The 18,107-nt window shown below is 38.1% G+C and overlaps 1 gene segment (V, D, J or C); it reads left to right on the top strand.

Annotated features, from left to right (window-relative positions):
- The first annotated feature begins 14,010 nt into the window (after positions 1–14,010).
- Positions 14,011–14,525, top strand: LOC126495013 (immunoglobulin kappa variable 1-6-like). The segment is given in 2 exon segments: positions 14,011–14,082; positions 14,203–14,525. Coding segments are annotated over 2 exon segments (378 nt in total).
- The last annotated feature ends 3,582 nt before the right edge of the window (positions 14,526–18,107 follow it).

Below are 18,107 nucleotides of genomic sequence, written 5' to 3'. Positions count from 1 at the left end.
TTTTAGATCATTCATTGCTATTGTCGTCCATCTAGCTTCTCTGACTCCCTTTGAGCCTTTATAAGTTGATGCTTTGTCAGAATTAAGTATAGGGTATGCCGCTAAAACCCTGGGTAAGCCAGTTCTGATAGCTGGTGTTGGCCTTGTATCCTGTCCTTGTGCCTTATTACTCTGTTCACCAGCTCCAATAATTTCTTCAATCATTTTAAGACTTTTTATTTTTGTCTTTATTATTGCCTCTTTTGAATCCTGAATCTCCTGACCTGCATGATTTTCTAGTAAAGATAGTATGGTTCTTGGGAGTGCCATATTCTTCCTAAATGATAGAATATGCAAAAGAACACTGAAACCTAGTAACCAGTAAATTAAGTTATCCCCATAGTCATATAAACCTTGCATGATAAAGCCCATTGTATTGGTAGCCCAAACAGTAAAATTCATGTTGGAAATGAAAACTGCTTTATTACCTATTATCCAGCATGTGGAACTGTTGCTGAGTCGTGACGAAAACAGGGTCCTGCTTTAGGGTCCGCCTAGTATTTCTTAAAAACTGGGAAATGCAAGTTGCTCAACAAAGTAAATGTAATTAAATCAATTCTGTACACAGAACCATAAACCCAGAATCCAGGGGTAGAGAAGAGTAACCCGGAAGCCGTGTATGCCTCCACATGACAGAGTCACCCTGAGGGGTTGCAGTTTTCGGCAACTGCATGCTCTGGTTCGCACTGCTTAAGAGCTGTACTTGCAAGGGAGATTTAAAAACAACTCAGAAAAGAGCAAACCTCGCAGTCAGAGACTACGTGAGCCTGTGGAGTTTAAATCCACGTGGGGAGGCAGATGATAGGGTGCGTGGGGATTTGAAGTCAATCTGAGGTGTCTAAAGGGAAAATATAAAGAACTGCAGCAAGAAAAGCCAGTGTGTGATAAGTTATATTAAACTGCTGTCTCCATGCCCAAGGCACAGGCCACAAGGCCACTTCAAAGCACAGGCCCCCAAGGCACAGGCCAAGGCTGAGGAAGGGAGGGCTCGTGCCAAGCCGAACTCGTGGCTGGCAGCTGAGAGGGGGAAGGAGAGGTCCTAAAAGCCAAATGTTCAGGTGCCAGATGAAGGCATAAGTCACAAACAATGCCACACCAGTTTGGAATTATGATTAATAGGGTGGTATTTATTTAAAAAGGAAAAAAAAAACTTACAGATCACTGTCCCAGATAACAGCCCTCTGCACAATCATGAAGGGAGTCTAGTCACTGGAGGAGCATGAAGTGAAGAGGGAGAGCAGAGGGAAGTAGCTGCTTTTTTAAAGGGAGAGAAACCATGCCCCAATGGGCTGGTATCTCAGCAGCTATTTGTTGGAGGAAGCGGACGGACCTCCAGCGACAAATTTTGTTGAATATATTTTTGGGCCCTTGAGCTGTAATTCTTCTCCTTCTTCTACTCCTATTATTCTTACGTTTGGTCTTTTCACGGTATCCCAGATTTCTTGGATGTTTTGTGTTAAGAATTTGTTGGATTTGTTTTGTTCTTTAATCAGTGAGTTTATTTCCTCTACAGTATCTTCAGTGTCTGAGATTCTTCTATCTCTTGTATTCTGTTGGTAATACTTATCTCTGTAGTTCTTTTTTGTTTACCCAGAATTTCCATATCCAGTCTTTCCTCAATTTGTGTTTTCTTCATTACCTCCATTTCATTTTTCAAGTCTTCAACTGTTTCCCTTACCTGTTTGATTGCGTTTTCTTGTTTTTCTTGGGTATCTTTGAGAGATTTATCCATTTCCTCTAACTTTTTGTTTGTCATCTCCATTTCTTTATGGCAATTTTTCACCTCCTTTTTAAGGTCCTCTATTATTTTTATAAGGTTCCATTTAAAGTTGATATCTTCTATTTCTTCTGGGGTAGGGTTTCAATTCTTTTTGTTTCATGATCCCTGGATTCTGGTGATATCATGTTGCCTTTCAGGTTGCTGGAGGAAATCTTGCATTGGCACCTGCCCATCTCTTCCTTCAAATGGAGCCAGGAGAGTCTTGGTGTCTTGGTCCAGTCTTTGCTGTGACTGACTCTCTGGATGGATCTCCTCAGTGCAGGCACAGGAACTGTTCCTGTCTGGATGGAACTCCTCAGCACTGAAACAGGGATGCCTGGCATCTCCCTCTGAGTGGATAGCCTGAGTGCAAGATCAGGATGCTGTTCCTGAGCCAAGGACCTGTCCAGATGGAACTCCTCAGCACTGAAATAGGGATGTCTGGAAGTGCAAGGACACTGTGGACAAAAGGATGAATGTAGGGTCACAGCAGGGTCAAGTAAAACACAGAAGACCTTGCAGCACAAGCTGAAGGTGCCCACACTCCCTTGTGGGTACCTTTAGGCCTGCCTGGCAGTTAGACACTCACCCCTCTAGGTGGATTTTCTTAGTGCAGGAGCAGGAAATGCTTCCTGAGCCAAGGACATTGCAGACAATAGGGCAGGCTTGGGAGAGGCAGGGTGTGTGTAACAACAACAACAACAAAAGAACCTGCAGCAGGAGCTGGGGGGGTGTGCATTCTTCCAGGACAGGTGGCCCTGGATAGCACACACCCATCCATCCTGATGGAACTCCTCAGCACTGAAACAGGCATGCCTTGTAGGCCAGGGACATTGCAGACAAAAGGGTGAATGTAGGTTCAGGGCGGGGTCGAGTAAAACAAAGAAGACCTTGCAGCACAAGCTGAAGATGCCCTCACACCCTTGCAGGGACGTTCAGGCCTGCCAGGCAGGCAGACACTCACCCCTCTGGGTGGGTGGCCTTAGTCTAGTAGCACTATTTTTAATAGCCAGATCCTGGAAACAATCTAGGTGCCCCTCAATAGAAGAAGGGATAAAGAATTTGTGGCATGTATATACTTTAGAGTTCTACTCATTACTAAAAAACAATGACATCTTGAATTTTGCATGCAAATGAATGGAAATAGAAAACACTTTACTGAGTGAGATAGCCCATACTCAAAAAGAGGAATACAGTTTGTACTCATTCATAAGTGGATTCTAGCCACAAATAAAGGAAATTGAGGCTATATTTCATTATTCTAGAGAAGCTAAATAAGAAGGTGAACCCAAAGAAAAACATATAGTTACCCTTCTGGATATTAGAAGTAGACATGATCGCCGGGCAAAAGTTAGAAGAATGGAGGTTGGTGTGAGTTAGGGGGAATGGGAGATGGGGGAAAGAGAAGGGAGAAGGGGAGGATTTGGGATAGCTTGGGGGGATGGTATGTTTGAGATGGAGGAAGGGTGGATATGTGTGCAGGGAAGAAGATATCTTAATTAAGGGAGCCATTTTAAGCTTGGTAAGAGACTTATCTTTAGAGGGGTTCCCAGGTGTCCAAGGGGATTTCCCAACTAGATCCTTGGGCAGCAGAGGAGAGCCTGAACTGGCCTTCTCCCATAGCCACACTGATTAATATATTGCATATCACCATAGAGCCTTCATTTGGCCATGGATGGAGATAGAGACAGAGACCCACATTGGAGCACTGGACAGACCTCCCAAAGCCCAGATGATGAGGAGAAAGAGGGAGAACATGAGCAAAAAGTCAGGACTGCCAGGGGTGCATCTACTCATGGAGACAGTGGGACTGATCTAATGGGAGCTCATTAAGTCCAGCTGGACTGGGACTGAACAAGTATGTTAGTTACCTAACCAGACTCTCTGAATGTGGCTGACAATGAGGGTGGACTGAGAAGCCAATAATAATGACACCGGGTTTTGATTCTACTGCATGTACTAGCTTTTTGGGAGCCTAGTCTGTTTGGATGCACACCTTCTTAGACCTGGATGGAGTTAGGAGGACTTTGGATTTCCCACAGGGCTGGGCATCCTGACTTCTGTTTGTACTAAAGAGCGGTGGAGGAGAGGGAGGATGGAATGGGAGGGACATGGGAGGATGGGGGGAGGTGGAAACTTTTAATAAGTAAATATTAAAAAACGGGTTGTTTTGGAGGTTTTGCTATTGAAAGTTAATGGATGTTTAGGATGTCTATTGTATCACAGGAGAGGGGTGATGAATAGGAAATAAAATGGAAACAATGGAAAAGTGTGCTACAATGAAGATTATGATATAGATGGAATGGGATGGTAAAATTTATACTCTGAACCCTCTTGGAGCTTTTAATTCACTCAGTTTTTCAATAGGGAAATTTATATGTAATTTGTGTGTAAAAATTTAAATAAATATTAAAAATATCCACAAAAATTGTAGATTTACTTTGTCTTTAACCTTGCACTTCTCTATTTCAGCTTCCAGAGGTGATGGGTTGACCCAAACTCCAACCTCCCTGCATAACAGTCTTAGAGATATAGCCTCTATCTCTTGCAGGTCTAGTCAGAGCTTCAAAGAAAATAGTGGAGTAAACTATCTGGAATAGTACCTACAGAAGACATGCCAGTCTCCATACCTATTATCTGGGATGTCAGAGAGGTTCAGTGTTACTGGGTCATGCACATATTTCATTTCACAATCAAGATGAGAAGAGTGGAGCCTCAGGATTTTGGAGTATATTACTGCTCCCAAGATTCACATATTCCTTGCACAATGATTCAGATCTTAACAAAAACATACTTGTTTGCAGTGTTCTAGCTGCCACATATGCTAGTTATCTGTGGGAAAGAGAGTTTCTGAGGAACTTCATGCTGACTGTAGTTGAGTAACTGGTAACATGACTACCTACCTTGGCTATACCTCAAGGGTCTTGCATCTCAGTTTGCTTCATCTGCATTAACAATTAGATTGTCTCATTAGAATGGCAAACACACAATCTCTGGTGCTGGATAATTGTCTGTATTGTGTCAATCATGTTTTAAGTAAATGTTGATTGGCCAGTAGCCAGGCAGGAAGTATAGGTGGCACAACCAGACAGGAAGTAGAGGTGGGGCAATGAGAACAGTAGTATTCTGGGAAGAAGGAAGCTCTTTCTGCAGTCCTGTCCAGACACCGAAAAAACAGGATGTGACCTACCCCACTAAAAATGGTCCTGAGCTATGTGGCTAACTTAGATAAGAATAATGGGTTAATATAAGTTATAAGAGCTAATACAAAGCCTGAGCTAATGGACCAATCAGTTTATAACTTATGGAGACCTCTGTGTAATTTTCTTTGGGATTTACTGGCTGTGGTAATCAGGCAGGACAGAAACCCGAAAGAAGCAAGCTCTCATGTTACAAATCTTAACAACCAGGAATGATGGAACCTAAGCTGAGTAAAAGCACATTCTGATCATACATTCTTGCCTGCCTTCATTATTCAAAATTATCATGTAAAAAAGACAAAAACCTGAAACATAATCCTTTGTTAAACCCTCTCCTTTACTATGTGAGTACTTAAATTTTACATTTTATACTTTTAATATAAATTCAGCTTTATTAATATAGTGTATATTCTACTCCTCTTTGCTTTCTCTTTGTGTAAAGAATGTTTATTGACCAACTACCTAATTTCAGAGTATATTTTAATTTTACTCATGAAGTTTTTATCTTCTGATGAGCAAATAATTCCTTTTTATCTTTGTCCATCTGTTACTATTTTGACTCTAGGTTTGATCACAAATTACATTCACATTTATGTATGAGTAGTAACATATTCATACTAATATTTTTCCAATTTGGAATATTTTTCTTACATTGTTCCTATTTATGTTTGCATTGGTGTTTTTAAGTATGGAAACAATTTTAATTTTCTTTTAAATTAAATTATATTTACAAAAGCTATTGTATAAACTTGGTGAATCTTATTCAAACCTATTTTCAAGTTGGTTAAATCATCTTTCTCTTTTTTTTTTGAGACAAGGCATCTCTTTGTTGCTTTGTAGCCTGTCCTAGTACTTTATAAACCAGGTTGACTTTGAAATCACAGCAATCCATCTGTCTGCTTCTCTAACCCCTCCTGAGTGAAGGAATTAAAAGGTATGTACCAATACCACCTGGTTAAATTACTTTTTTGTTTTATTTTTAGAGGGTGCTTCTTCTTTTATTTTTATGTAAAAATTCTGGTAATTGTATTTTTTGGTGGGCAGGCAATTTTTTTTAATCTTATTTCTTGCTAACTTTGGCTATGTTGTCCAATTACCTCTCACCTGATATTTTGTTACTAAGACATCAGTGTCAGTCTGAAAGATTCCATTCAATGTAATAGCACTTTGTCTCTACATCTTTTTCTTTTCATGCTTTATTTACTTTGTACCTGGGACTTGATCTTTGGTGGTGTGGGAGATCCTTATGTCTATGTGTTGCTTTTATTGGTTAATGAATAAAGAAACTGACTTGACCTATAGCAAGGTATAATTTCGTTAGGCAGGGAAAACTAAACTGAATGCTGAGAGAAAGGAGGCAGAATCAGGAAAAAGTCAGGGAGCTGCTGCTGGAGATGGACTTGTTGAAAATTTGCTGGTAGGCCATGACCTTGTGGTCATGCACAGATTAATGGAGATAGGTTAAATTACATTGTAAGAGTTAGCCAACATGAAGCTAGAGCTAATGGTTTAATCAGTGATTTAAATAATATAGTTTCTGTGTGATTATTCTGGGACTGAACAGCCAGGAACCAACACATGGCTTTATTTCAACACTTTGGGACCATTGTTTTGCACTAAATTTATTTGAGAGCCTTTGAGCTTCCAGGACCTGGATGTTTGATAGATCTTCATTTACTATGATTTCTGTATGTTTAACTTTTCTCCGCTTTCCATAAAGTCCATATTTTTGTTATTTTAATGGTTTACCATATATTACCTATGTTGTTCACTTTTTAATTTTGTTTTATTTTAATGTATTATATACTTTTGGGACTTAAAATGATTATTTTATATTTATATTTTAACTCCCAATTACGCTATTTCCTCTAATATTGAAAATCTTATTCCCCAAATACCCTTCCAGCTGTTTTTTCTTTTTTTTTTTTTTGACTCAGTGAGTTAGTTTTCTTATTTATGTGAACATGAGTTGGGTCTTATAATAGTAGAACATAGTAGCTTGTAAATATATAATAGGTATAATGGCTACATACAGAAGAAAATGGCAGAGTCTTTCCTAAAAGTAATTAACTTCTAAAATTCTCTAAGTGAAGAGCAGGAACTAATCGGAATTTGTTCCATTCATAGTAAAATATTGATGGATATGACAAGGGGCAAGTAACCACAGCAATGAATTCAAGAGTACAATGATCATGTCCAGAATGTACTGCTTCACAGATTTTTTTTTGTCCTTACATTCTTTCTGCATCTTTTTTGAGATGTCCCTTGAGTGTGAACATACCATAGTTATTTTTAGCACTTAGAAAACTTCTGAGTCTCTACATTAAATACTAACCAATACATAAACGACTTTCTTTGATGAAGGTTGACAGCATTACTAATTTATAGGTATAAACATAACAAATAAAAAACAATTTCAAAGTATAACTTTAAGAAAAATATCAGTTGTAAGTTATCTCATAGGACATATATTTTCCTCAGCCATGTCTCATCTGGATTTACAATAGCAGACACACATTCTCTGCCAGAAGGTAGGTCAAAGATCTAAACAGAACATTCTCATTTAGTCTCATGTTTGCGATTATTCTACCAGTTAGCATCCTGCTAAACAGACGGCCATTATTGTAGATAATGAAATCCATATCTTAGGAAGACCTTTGATAACCTTTTTCTCCATCAGGACTTTGCAGAGCGACTACCAGAACAGAAAAATCTGTCTAGCATGGATGAAACATTTACCTCAACTCCATCATTTCTGTATTTTCTGCAACAGAATGTATGGTGTGTTTATCAATGGTATTTATGAAATAGTTCTGGTGAGCAACCAAGATAATCAACAATACCCATATTGTCTTGTGTCTTTGGGCCTCACTTTTAAAGAGAGTTCCTCTATATGACACTAGTAAATTTATTTTATAACTGTAATGAGGAGGCGAGCAGGGCTGCCTTCCTGCCTCCTGGTTCCCAGCTGTCCGGCTAGCTTATGCCCCAAAATAACAACACACAAATTGTATTCTTTTAAACACTGCCTGGCCTATTAGTTTCAGCCTCTTATTGGCTAATCTCACATCTTTATTAACCCATTTCTAATAATCTGTGTAGCACCAAGAGGTGGTTGCTTACCAGGAAAGATTCAGCATGTCTAACTTGGCAGCTGGCTCCATGGTGTCTGCCTAGAGAAGAGAGTCATGGTGATTCCCTCGCTTTCCTCTTCCTCCCAGCATTCTGTTCTGTCAACTCCACCTACCTATAGGCTGGTCTATCAAATTGCCAAGGCAGTTTCTTTATTATCCAATGAAAGTAACACATAGACAGATGACCCTACCCCATCATTTCCCCTTTTTCTGTTTAAACAAAAAAGAAAGGCTTTCATTTTAATGTAGTAAAATTACATATAGCAAAACAGTTATAAAGCAAGAATTACAGTTACAGTATCTATATCTATTTTATCTTTTATCATAACTAAGGAATACTATACTATAACTTTAACGATGTACTTATTCTTCAACTCCATCAAAGACTCCAGAGGGATATACTATTACCCAAGTAAACAAGAAATAAGCAACTTCCAAACTCTAGAAATGACAGAAACATCTCACTGCCTGGACAGTCACACAAAGTTTTTTTTGTACAATTGGGGCATCCATCTTCAGCCTTCAGGACCATAGTATCCAGCAGACTTTTCCATGAAGCAGGAACATTCAAAGACAGTTCAGTCACTATCTGCTGTGTCCTGCAGGATGTTTTGCAGACCCTTTCATGAATCAGGAAGCCCTAAATATCATCTCACCTTTAGGCAAGTTTATCAGTCCTCTCTTTGTGGGTTCTCTGTGTCCAGTTTATGCAACAATCCAGGCAAGAGCAGTTTCTTACGCAAATGGCTATGATACTCCACAAGGAGCCTCTTCAATGCCCATCTTCCTCTTGAAGTAGATTGGTGCTGCCAGGAGCAGATGTGTCTCATTGTCATGAAAAACCCTAAGTTATTAAAACATTAAATTCCATATTCTTTAGTCTTTTAAAGAGATGAAGAATGCCTATCTAACTGAAATATATCTCTATGTATCTAGAAAATCTAACTAACATGACTACAAGCTTGATTATTATTGATGATTATCCATTAACAAACTATATACATTACATTTTTAAATGAACTATGCAATCACAATACCTTAATCAAGATTAGAAATATGTATACATATAAGAAAATTAACCTTAAACTTATATCAATAAAGTCAAATTCATACCAATGCAAATTATTCATATCTATATCATATTCCCTTTAAATATAAAAGAACATTTATAAACAATATTTGGGATATGGGCACAGTTATTTCTCTCCAAACCCCTTCGTGCTGAATGGAGGCACTGTTATTTAGGTCTTTCATTGTATAACCTGTGTGCTAGGTTCATCTCAGTCGTCAATTGAGTGGAGTAATTTTTTGAGGGTGTTCATGGCAATCTTTCAGGAGGGCGTGGTGTATCATACCATATTGGGCTAGAAGCAATCCACAGGGTCTCATCCTCTGTGAAAACAAAAGAAGGACTTTTCCAAAACATCATGACCTTAGATTCAAATTTTGAAGTCAAAGTATTTTCAAAATCTCTATCTTGGATTAGTTCAGCAGCATTTATAAACAAATATCTTTTAGCAGCTGTTGCTCCTTCCTCAGCATTCAAACTAGTCAAAGAGACCAAAATAGCATACAGTATCAAGATTCTCTCTGTATTTTCCATCTTTCTGTGGCTTTACTTTAATCTGTATTTCTTTTATTTTTACTTTTAACTTTTGGCTTTTGGAGACAGGTTCTCTGTATATTTTTGTCATGGAATAACTCTGTAGATCAGGCTGTTCTTGAACTCACAGAGATCTGTTGTCTCTTCCTCCCAGGTATTGGGATTAAAGGTGTGTGCTATCACACCTTGAAGTCACAGAGGTCAATCTACCTCTACCTCCCAGGCATTGGGATTAAAGGTATGTACCATCACACCCTACTACTATCTTTTTTATTTTGAATGACTTTAGCCTTTAGCCTGCATATATTTTTAACACATTGTAAACCATTTAGATGTTTTCTTTGACTTTGAATCTTTTTTTTTTTACTGTATATCTCTCTTTTTATGACCACATGTGTCTTTAAGAAGATGGTTAAAGCTGTGGCTTTGATGGCTAGATTTAACCCATTCCTTAGCTTTTCAGCCTCATGGCAGATTTACCTGCTGTAGCCATGTTTATTGCCACAACTCTATGGTGTTTCAAGGTCCCTGCCAGCAAGCAAGCTGCAGCATTCTGCTCACAGAGCACACTCAGTCGGACTGCCTGCCTGAAAGTGTCAGAGTTTGTCCTGACAGGACGGCCCAGAAAGCCAGCATTTTAAAATGGCACAGTTTTTTTCCAGCTATGGCTAAAAACTGAAAAGCATGTGTTCAGCTCTTCAACATTGTTTAAGTGTTTTGTGGCAGGGCCTCTTAAAAGAGCTGCAGAGTTTGCAGATAAAGCTGAGTCAGGAAGCCTTTCTTAGATGAGAGCACTTGCTTGCCTCTAGCAAGCAGAGCAGACCCAAGAAATTGCTGCTACCAAGAAAACATGCTTTATTCTTTCCCAAGTCTTCTCAGGTTTTCTGTGGATTCAGTTAGTCACTCCTGGGCACCATTTGTGGTGATGAGGCAAGCAGGGCTGAATTCCTGCTGCCTGGCTCCCAGCTGCCTGGCTAGTTTATGCCTGAAATAACAACACACAAATTGTATTCTTTTAAACACTGCCTGGCCTATTAGATTCAGCCTCTTATTGCCTAATTCTCACATCTTGAAGATTAACCCATTTCTAATAATCTGTGTAGCACCACGAGGTGGTAGCTTACCAGGAAAGAGTCAGCATTTCTGACCTGGTGGCTTTGCTCCATGATGTCTGCCCAGAGAGGAGAGACATGGCAATTGCTTCACTTTCCTCTTTCACCCAGCATTCTGTGTTGTCTACTCTACCCACCTAAGGGCTGGCCTATCAAATTGCCAAGGCAGTTTCTTTACTAACCAATGAAAGTAACACATAGACAGATGACCTTCCCCCATCATATAACCTGAGATTTCTAGAGAAACGTTGTTGTGGAATATTATTTTAGCTATCTAAAGATGTGTTATATTTGTTTATGTTGTATAGTATCACTTTAATGATATAAAGTGCTTAGTGGACACACACCTGATAATGGGAGTTTGGTCTCCAGATAGTGAAGAAAGAGTCTTGCAAATTTTTTCCATATGTGCTTCGTAAAACTTGCACTTATCATTCATACATATCACAAACATGAAGAAGTATGAAGAGAAAGAAGGCTAAGAGGAGAAATTATTATTACTAGTGCTGCTACTATAACTACCAATATTCATAGCAATAGTAGCAGTGGTAAATTGGTAGTTGTAGTAGTAATTATGAAAAAAAAAAGATTTACAAATTAACAGATTTTTTTTATATTGGGTGAAACAAAGAGGGCTTATATCCAGGAATGTCTGTTTTCACAGTGGAGAACCAGAGAATAGAGTAGCTGCTTAGTATTTGGAACAGTATACCTTAGTATTCTTCAGATGATAATGAATTCTATAATGTTTCCTAAAGATGAAATTATCTTTAAATCACTTTGGAGATACAAAAATTCAGGATTCTGATGTCAGTAAAATATGACTACACCAGTGGCAATGTCAGAGACATCATCAGGCTACATAAACTTAGCATTAAGACAAGAAAAATTTTGATGAATAACTCCCAATCCAGATATAAGTGCCAATCAGGACAGCAATCAACAGATTTTGCACAAACTTCATTATGTCTGGAACACCAGGAGAAGGTGACTTTGATGTATAGGGTGAGTTTTTTTACCTGAGATAACCAAATAAAGAGAATCCCTAACAATCATACATAGATATGTACCTTATTTGTCATAATCTTACAGGTATAGAGATATGTACCTCATTGCATACTGCAGATCCTGCCAAGGTAACAATCACTAGTAACACCACCAGTGAAGGTAGAATTCTGAATGTGAGTCCAATCAGAAAAATTTAGTGGCTTTATGATAGCAGAATCAGGGATCCATTACTAAACCTATGACAACCTAGGCATACTACCTTAAATCTGGTTTGCTTGGCTATTTCAGAGGCAGTGAGCATGGGGCAGATTTAACTCTCCTTATTAGAAGCCAAAAGATTTCTAAAAAATCACTGTATAGAGCCACCACTCTGGTGATCCCTTGAGGGAAAAAAATCTCTTACCCAGGTAATGGATAAGGACTAGGTAACAGCTTCTCCTTCTGTTCAACCTCAGTTTTCCATCTTTATGACATATTCTTGGTTCTGAATATTTTATGACTAACTGACTATATGTTAGGTTAGTACTAAGAAACAGCACCAGTCCAATACTTCTGCATTTTTATTAAGCAGTACATTAGAAAGACACACAAATCTCAAGGACAAATTTGTTAGAGTTTCTTAAAAAAGTATTTTCAATATTTTTTATAAGGCACCTGTGCTCACCTTTGTACCATGAACACATACATTCTTAGGAATAACACAAAAACAAAACTATATATTACTTAAATGATTATAAGGGTCATTAGCAAAGGGAAATTGAATGTTTATGGAATTTCCTTCATATTTGCACATATTATTAAAGGTGGTTTGGTAAGATTTCAGATTTCTGATACCCTGCAAAATAGTTATTTGTTTGTTATAGGATTTACCTGAAAACCTCTTATTACCATTCATTAAAAATCTATGAATAATGCTTCCCCTAGATACTGGGGCTATTATATTAGAAGGCAGAACTGTCTGACAAACTTCAAAGATCACAGATACAACTGGTAGAAATTAGAATAAATAGAGGGGAATTATTACTATTTATCTACAAAAAGCTGCTCTTTGGTACTTCTAGTAGGGAGTGTGCCATGTATCTTTAAGAAACTATTTTATGACTAGTTTTTTTTTTTTTTTCTCACTCATCAATCAAGTCCAGACCCCTGGAAAATCAGTTGGTTCAGGCATAGTCTGGTCTTTCATAGTTATGTTTTTAAAGGATCACAAATACTTCCTGGCTCCAGGGCAAGGGTACTGAAGAAAGAATATTCTAATTTGCCAGCTGAATAAAAAAGGTAGATGGCCAAAACATACATAGTTTTTGAATATTTGTGTTATAAAGATGTGAAAAGTTTTCTTCATCTTAGCTTGTTTGCAGACAAAGAGGGTGCTGCTTCAATCAGGATAATGTCTCCAGTAGGTGCTCAATAGTAAAAAGTGAATATATCATTTGTAATACTCAGCAGAGCTATATACTGTTTTATATTGTTAAGTCTGTCATCACTAGTAAATCCATCATGCTGAGGAATTGTGGGAAATTGTAGTACAGAAGTATTTAAATATGGATGATCTCAAATGAGACAAAGGTACAACTAATGTAGTCTGACTGGGAATGAAAATACCTCAATCTTCAGATGGAGATCAAAGTTTTATATGTGTATTCCTTATTATGTACTTTAGTAAAAAATGGTCAAGGTTGTTACGTCTTTTTAATTCATAAAATATGATCCACATTAAAAATATCCTTCAATGTAATGAAATGATCACAGAAAACTAGCACAGTAACCTCAATAAGGATACATAATTCTTTCTTACAAATAAGAATAACTTCAATGAGTTAAAGTAATACCTTTTCTGATGTATATTTTATGACATCAGGATATGCCTCTATACAAGTCACATTGTATCCTTGATATATAAAATTCAAAGTCAATGTTATGATAGTATGAATTTTCAAGTAACGTCCAAATGTTATTTATATTTTTTAAATATGTTCTCTGTAGACGTGTGGTCTGACCTCGAGCATCTGGGGAAACAGGAGTTGTGTTCAGTTACTGAGATAAGTAATTCTTGCAGCTGTGCCCAGTCCTAACTGATTTGCAATGATTTGCATGCATTCACTGAAAAGCCTTGAGGATTTCTTCATATACCAGTAACATCCTGAGCATTTATTGCAATCAGAACTCAGCATGGATATAAAGGCCCCTGCTCAGCTCCTTGGACTCCTGTTGCTCTTACTCCCAGGTAACAAGGGAATAAAATGGGAATTTCTCTTACACAGTGATTATTTTTGACTGGTATTTGGTGGAGGTCTTCTTTTGTTTCTTTTAACTATGTGTGAATTTCTTGTGTTTCCATTGCTAGGTGCCATATGTGACATCCAGATGACCCAGTCTCCATCCCACCTGCCTGCATCTCTGGGAGACAAAATCACTATCACCTGCAAAGCCAGTCAGGGCATTAGCAATAATTTAAACTGGTACCAGCAAAAACCAGGAAAATCTCCTAAACTACTGCTCTATTATACAAATAACTTGGCAGATGGGGTCCCATCGAGGTTCAGTGGCAGTGGGTCTGGGACAGATTATTCTCTCACCATCAGCAGCCTGGAGTCTGAAGATATTGCAACTTATTACTGTCAACAGGATTATGATTATCCTCTCACAGTGATACAAGTCATAACATAAACCTCCGTGGAAGCAGAAGTGAGAGGATGGGTTGTCTCAGCTGCTCCTTTTCATGAGTCACTCACTAAAACTGTTTCTCAGATGTCACATGAGTTTTACAAAATCCCACACAGAGATATTTATTTTTGTAGAAGAGGCTAAACAGTCCTCTCTGAACCCTAACAATCTTCCTTCCTGTTGATCTCTAGCAATACAAAGTACCAATACATTTTCTGCATTTACAAAGGTCAAAGACATTAGTTGTGAAGATTCTTAGTTGTATCTCCTTCTAGTACTTGTACAGAAAAGCAGTAGCTTCTGTGGACATTTCAATCACACATTATTTAAAAGCAATAAATTAACTTCTAAGCACCAACATTTAAATGGCAGTAAAATATTATTAACAAAAGCTGATAATAAAAAGAATTCTTGGTTTTGTCACATAAGCTAGAGCACATGTGTCAGAGAAAGAGGAAGTTTCCTAACCATGGTTGTCTGCAGTGCCTTGAAATGGGTGTTAGTATTCACAGCTGTCTGCAGCACTTCACTTAGGATTCTTCTATTTCCTTTAGCCATTGGTGTGCTTATAAGTATCAAAAAATTGAACCACCCTCATATGACTTTCAATCTCACAGTATGAAGTGCAATTTAGATTTGTTTATATAAAATTATAGACAGCAAGGGCTACTTGAACATGCCAGCAAGCAGTATTACTGAAGAACTGATATTCCACAGCATATTTTTAGAAACAAACAAAACACCAACACCACAATAATGATTCTACAATTCTGATTTTTTTCTTTTGAAATTGTGTTTGGGTATGATATATTTCCTGTGGTTTTCTTAATGTTTCATTCATATATATGCCTGACTGTGCATGTAGAATACACACAAACATAATTATGATTTTATATAAAAGAGAAAAAGTCACAAGAAATAATATCACATTTCTGGGCTCAACATTTTCTTAATTTTGCTATCTTAGGATTTTTTTCCTTAAATTCTGAACTTTATTAATCAAATTTCTAAACTATTTCAGAAATATTATTTTAATTACATCGAATTTAGGTGAAAACTGGAGACAATATGTATTTAAAAGTTGTTCTTGAAGCTGGAGAGGATGACCAGTGATTAAGATTACCTGATAATCTTGAAGAGGACATGGGTTGGATTCTCAGCACTGACATGTTGACTGACAGCTATCTTCAACATAAGTTCTAGTGGATCCAGCACCTTCTTTGGCCTCTAAGAACATCACACATGAACACAATGTTCTTGCAACCATGCAAGCAAAACACACATGTAAAGATACTTTTTAAAAGTGGTTCGTGTTATGACACAGATAAAGTCTGTATTCACTTTTATACCAGTTAACATGCAGGGGCCATAAATAACACTACCCTTTGTGTATGTACAGATTCTATTCTAATTACACCTATATATTTATGTTGACCTGTCTTTTTATAGACATACGAGCTTAACAAATATCTTACTTCATGTTTTTAAATGCTTATTTTTCTTAAAAAAATGGTGTATATGTGTTATTGTTTTAGATACAAGTGGTGAGAATAGACATTTTGGTATTTTGTGTAATATGAGATAAAAAATGCCCAATGTTCTTTCACTGATTATGACTATGATAATTGCCTAAACTTTATTGACAATACATAATATTAAGGTACTATGTATTAAGGTACTAAGTTTGCTTCCTTGGAAGTTTAATACTCTCTAGTAGGTCCCGCCTTTAGGTAGTTTGGTGCTCTGAGGGAATCCATAGCAATGATGGGACTAAGAATTTTTCTGTCTGAGTGAATTAGGGAAGAAACGCTCACATATTCTCTTGATTATTATTTTTTTATTCATAAGTCTCTTCTGACTGACTGGGTAGACTGCAACATGAACAGCCATACAAGAGCATATTGATTGTTACATAAAGTATTTCCTCATACCAATGTTCCTAACTTAAATTTACATGTCTTACTGAATGGGAAATTGACATGCCTCCATGACTCTAGTCTTACAATATGCATTATTTGCAATACACAATAATACAATAGCCCCACATGAGTCTGAGATATCTTGTAACCCTGGCTGCAAGATCTGCCAGGTAAGCAAATCATTGTTCTCTACCAGGATTCTTCAGGGTCAAAGTACTTCTAACAAATATCTGTGTATTCTAAACTTTATCCTGTACAGTGTCTTTGCTCTAATTCCTACAGAGTACAGGTAACATATTTTTTATCCCCCTTAGCTGATTAAACATGAAATCATGTTAATATCCCATTATACATTTAGGTCTATGTAATTTATTGAAGATTAAAAGAACATGAACAACAAATGCATCTTTTTGTAGCCAAATTCCTTGCTGGCGTGCCACCTACTATGCCTACCAAGAAAGAATGGCTACCGCCTATATTGAACATTAATCTTACAAGGAATCCTAAAAGAATCACTATCCAAAACCTTTGTGCATAAAAGACAATCAGTGGACTGTACTTTAGAGTGTATACCCATCTATCATTAGTTTTGTATATCAGAACAATTAAGGTCAATAATGGAAACAAGGAAAACAATATGCATCTTTTAAGCATTGTTGGTGGCCTTGTGGGTCCAACATAGATTCCCTAACTGGACTGGAACGGAGTCGTGAGGAATAAACCGACACAGCTTACACCATCATCATGGAAGGGCAAGATCTCTCGTTTATTCTTCAAGCAGTTTATATATCCTCACATAAATTGAGCGGGAAAACACAATAGGCTGTCTCCTAGGCAACCAGGTGAAAGGGCTTTAGTCACTTTCGCATCTACCTGTATGCTAGCAGTCACATAGGCCTCAATTAGCATCTATATAAGACATCCTCCAGACTTCCTGGTCATCCTCAGGGGCTACTCTGCCCGATACCCCCTCTCTCTTCCTATCCCACCCAGCTTGCATCCACAACCCTCCCCCTCTCCATCTGACTCCCTTCCCTCTTTGACCACGTAACATCTCCCAGCCCAGCCTGTCCGGGCTCTAGGACCGAATCCAACTCGGCAGGGCAAACGGGAGGGTGGTAGCTCCTTTGTCCCCAACTAGCCTGCCTGCAGCGAGCTAGGTAGGTCCTTTGTTTACGAGCCACCCAAGCAGCAAGGAGATCCGAACCTGGCACCAGGAGAGACATCAGGCTTGCAACCACAACCCACCCAGAGCAGGTCCTGAGGAGTTCCATCTGGACGGTCGTCCATGTTTGGGTGCTGAGGAGTCCCAGCTCAACGGGACTGTCCCTGCTTCTACACTGAAAAGATATACCCAGAGACTCATTCACAGCAAAGTCTGGACCAAAACACCAGGACTCTCCTGGCTCCATTTGAAGGAGGAGATGGGAAGGCGCCAATGCAAGACTTCCTCCAACAACCTGAAAGGCAACATGACTTCACCAGAACCAAGGTATCCCGAAATAAGAAGAAATGTACACCCTACTCCAGAAGAATTAGAAGAAATCGACTCAAAAGTGAATTATATGAAAATAATAGAAGACCTTAAGCAGGAGGTGAAAAACTGCCATAAACAATTAGAGATTACAAACAAAAAGGTAGAGGAAATGAATAAATCGCTTAAAGA

The sequence above is a fragment of the Alexandromys fortis genome, unplaced genomic scaffold (genome assembly GCF_014885135.2).
Source record: "Alexandromys fortis isolate MF-2015 unplaced genomic scaffold, M_Fortis_MF-2015_v1.1 scaffold_407, whole genome shotgun sequence".
Lineage (NCBI taxonomy): Eukaryota > Metazoa > Chordata > Mammalia > Rodentia > Cricetidae > Alexandromys > Alexandromys fortis.
Note: the sequence above shows the minus strand (reverse complement) of the source record. Positions and strands in the feature narration are given on the sequence as shown.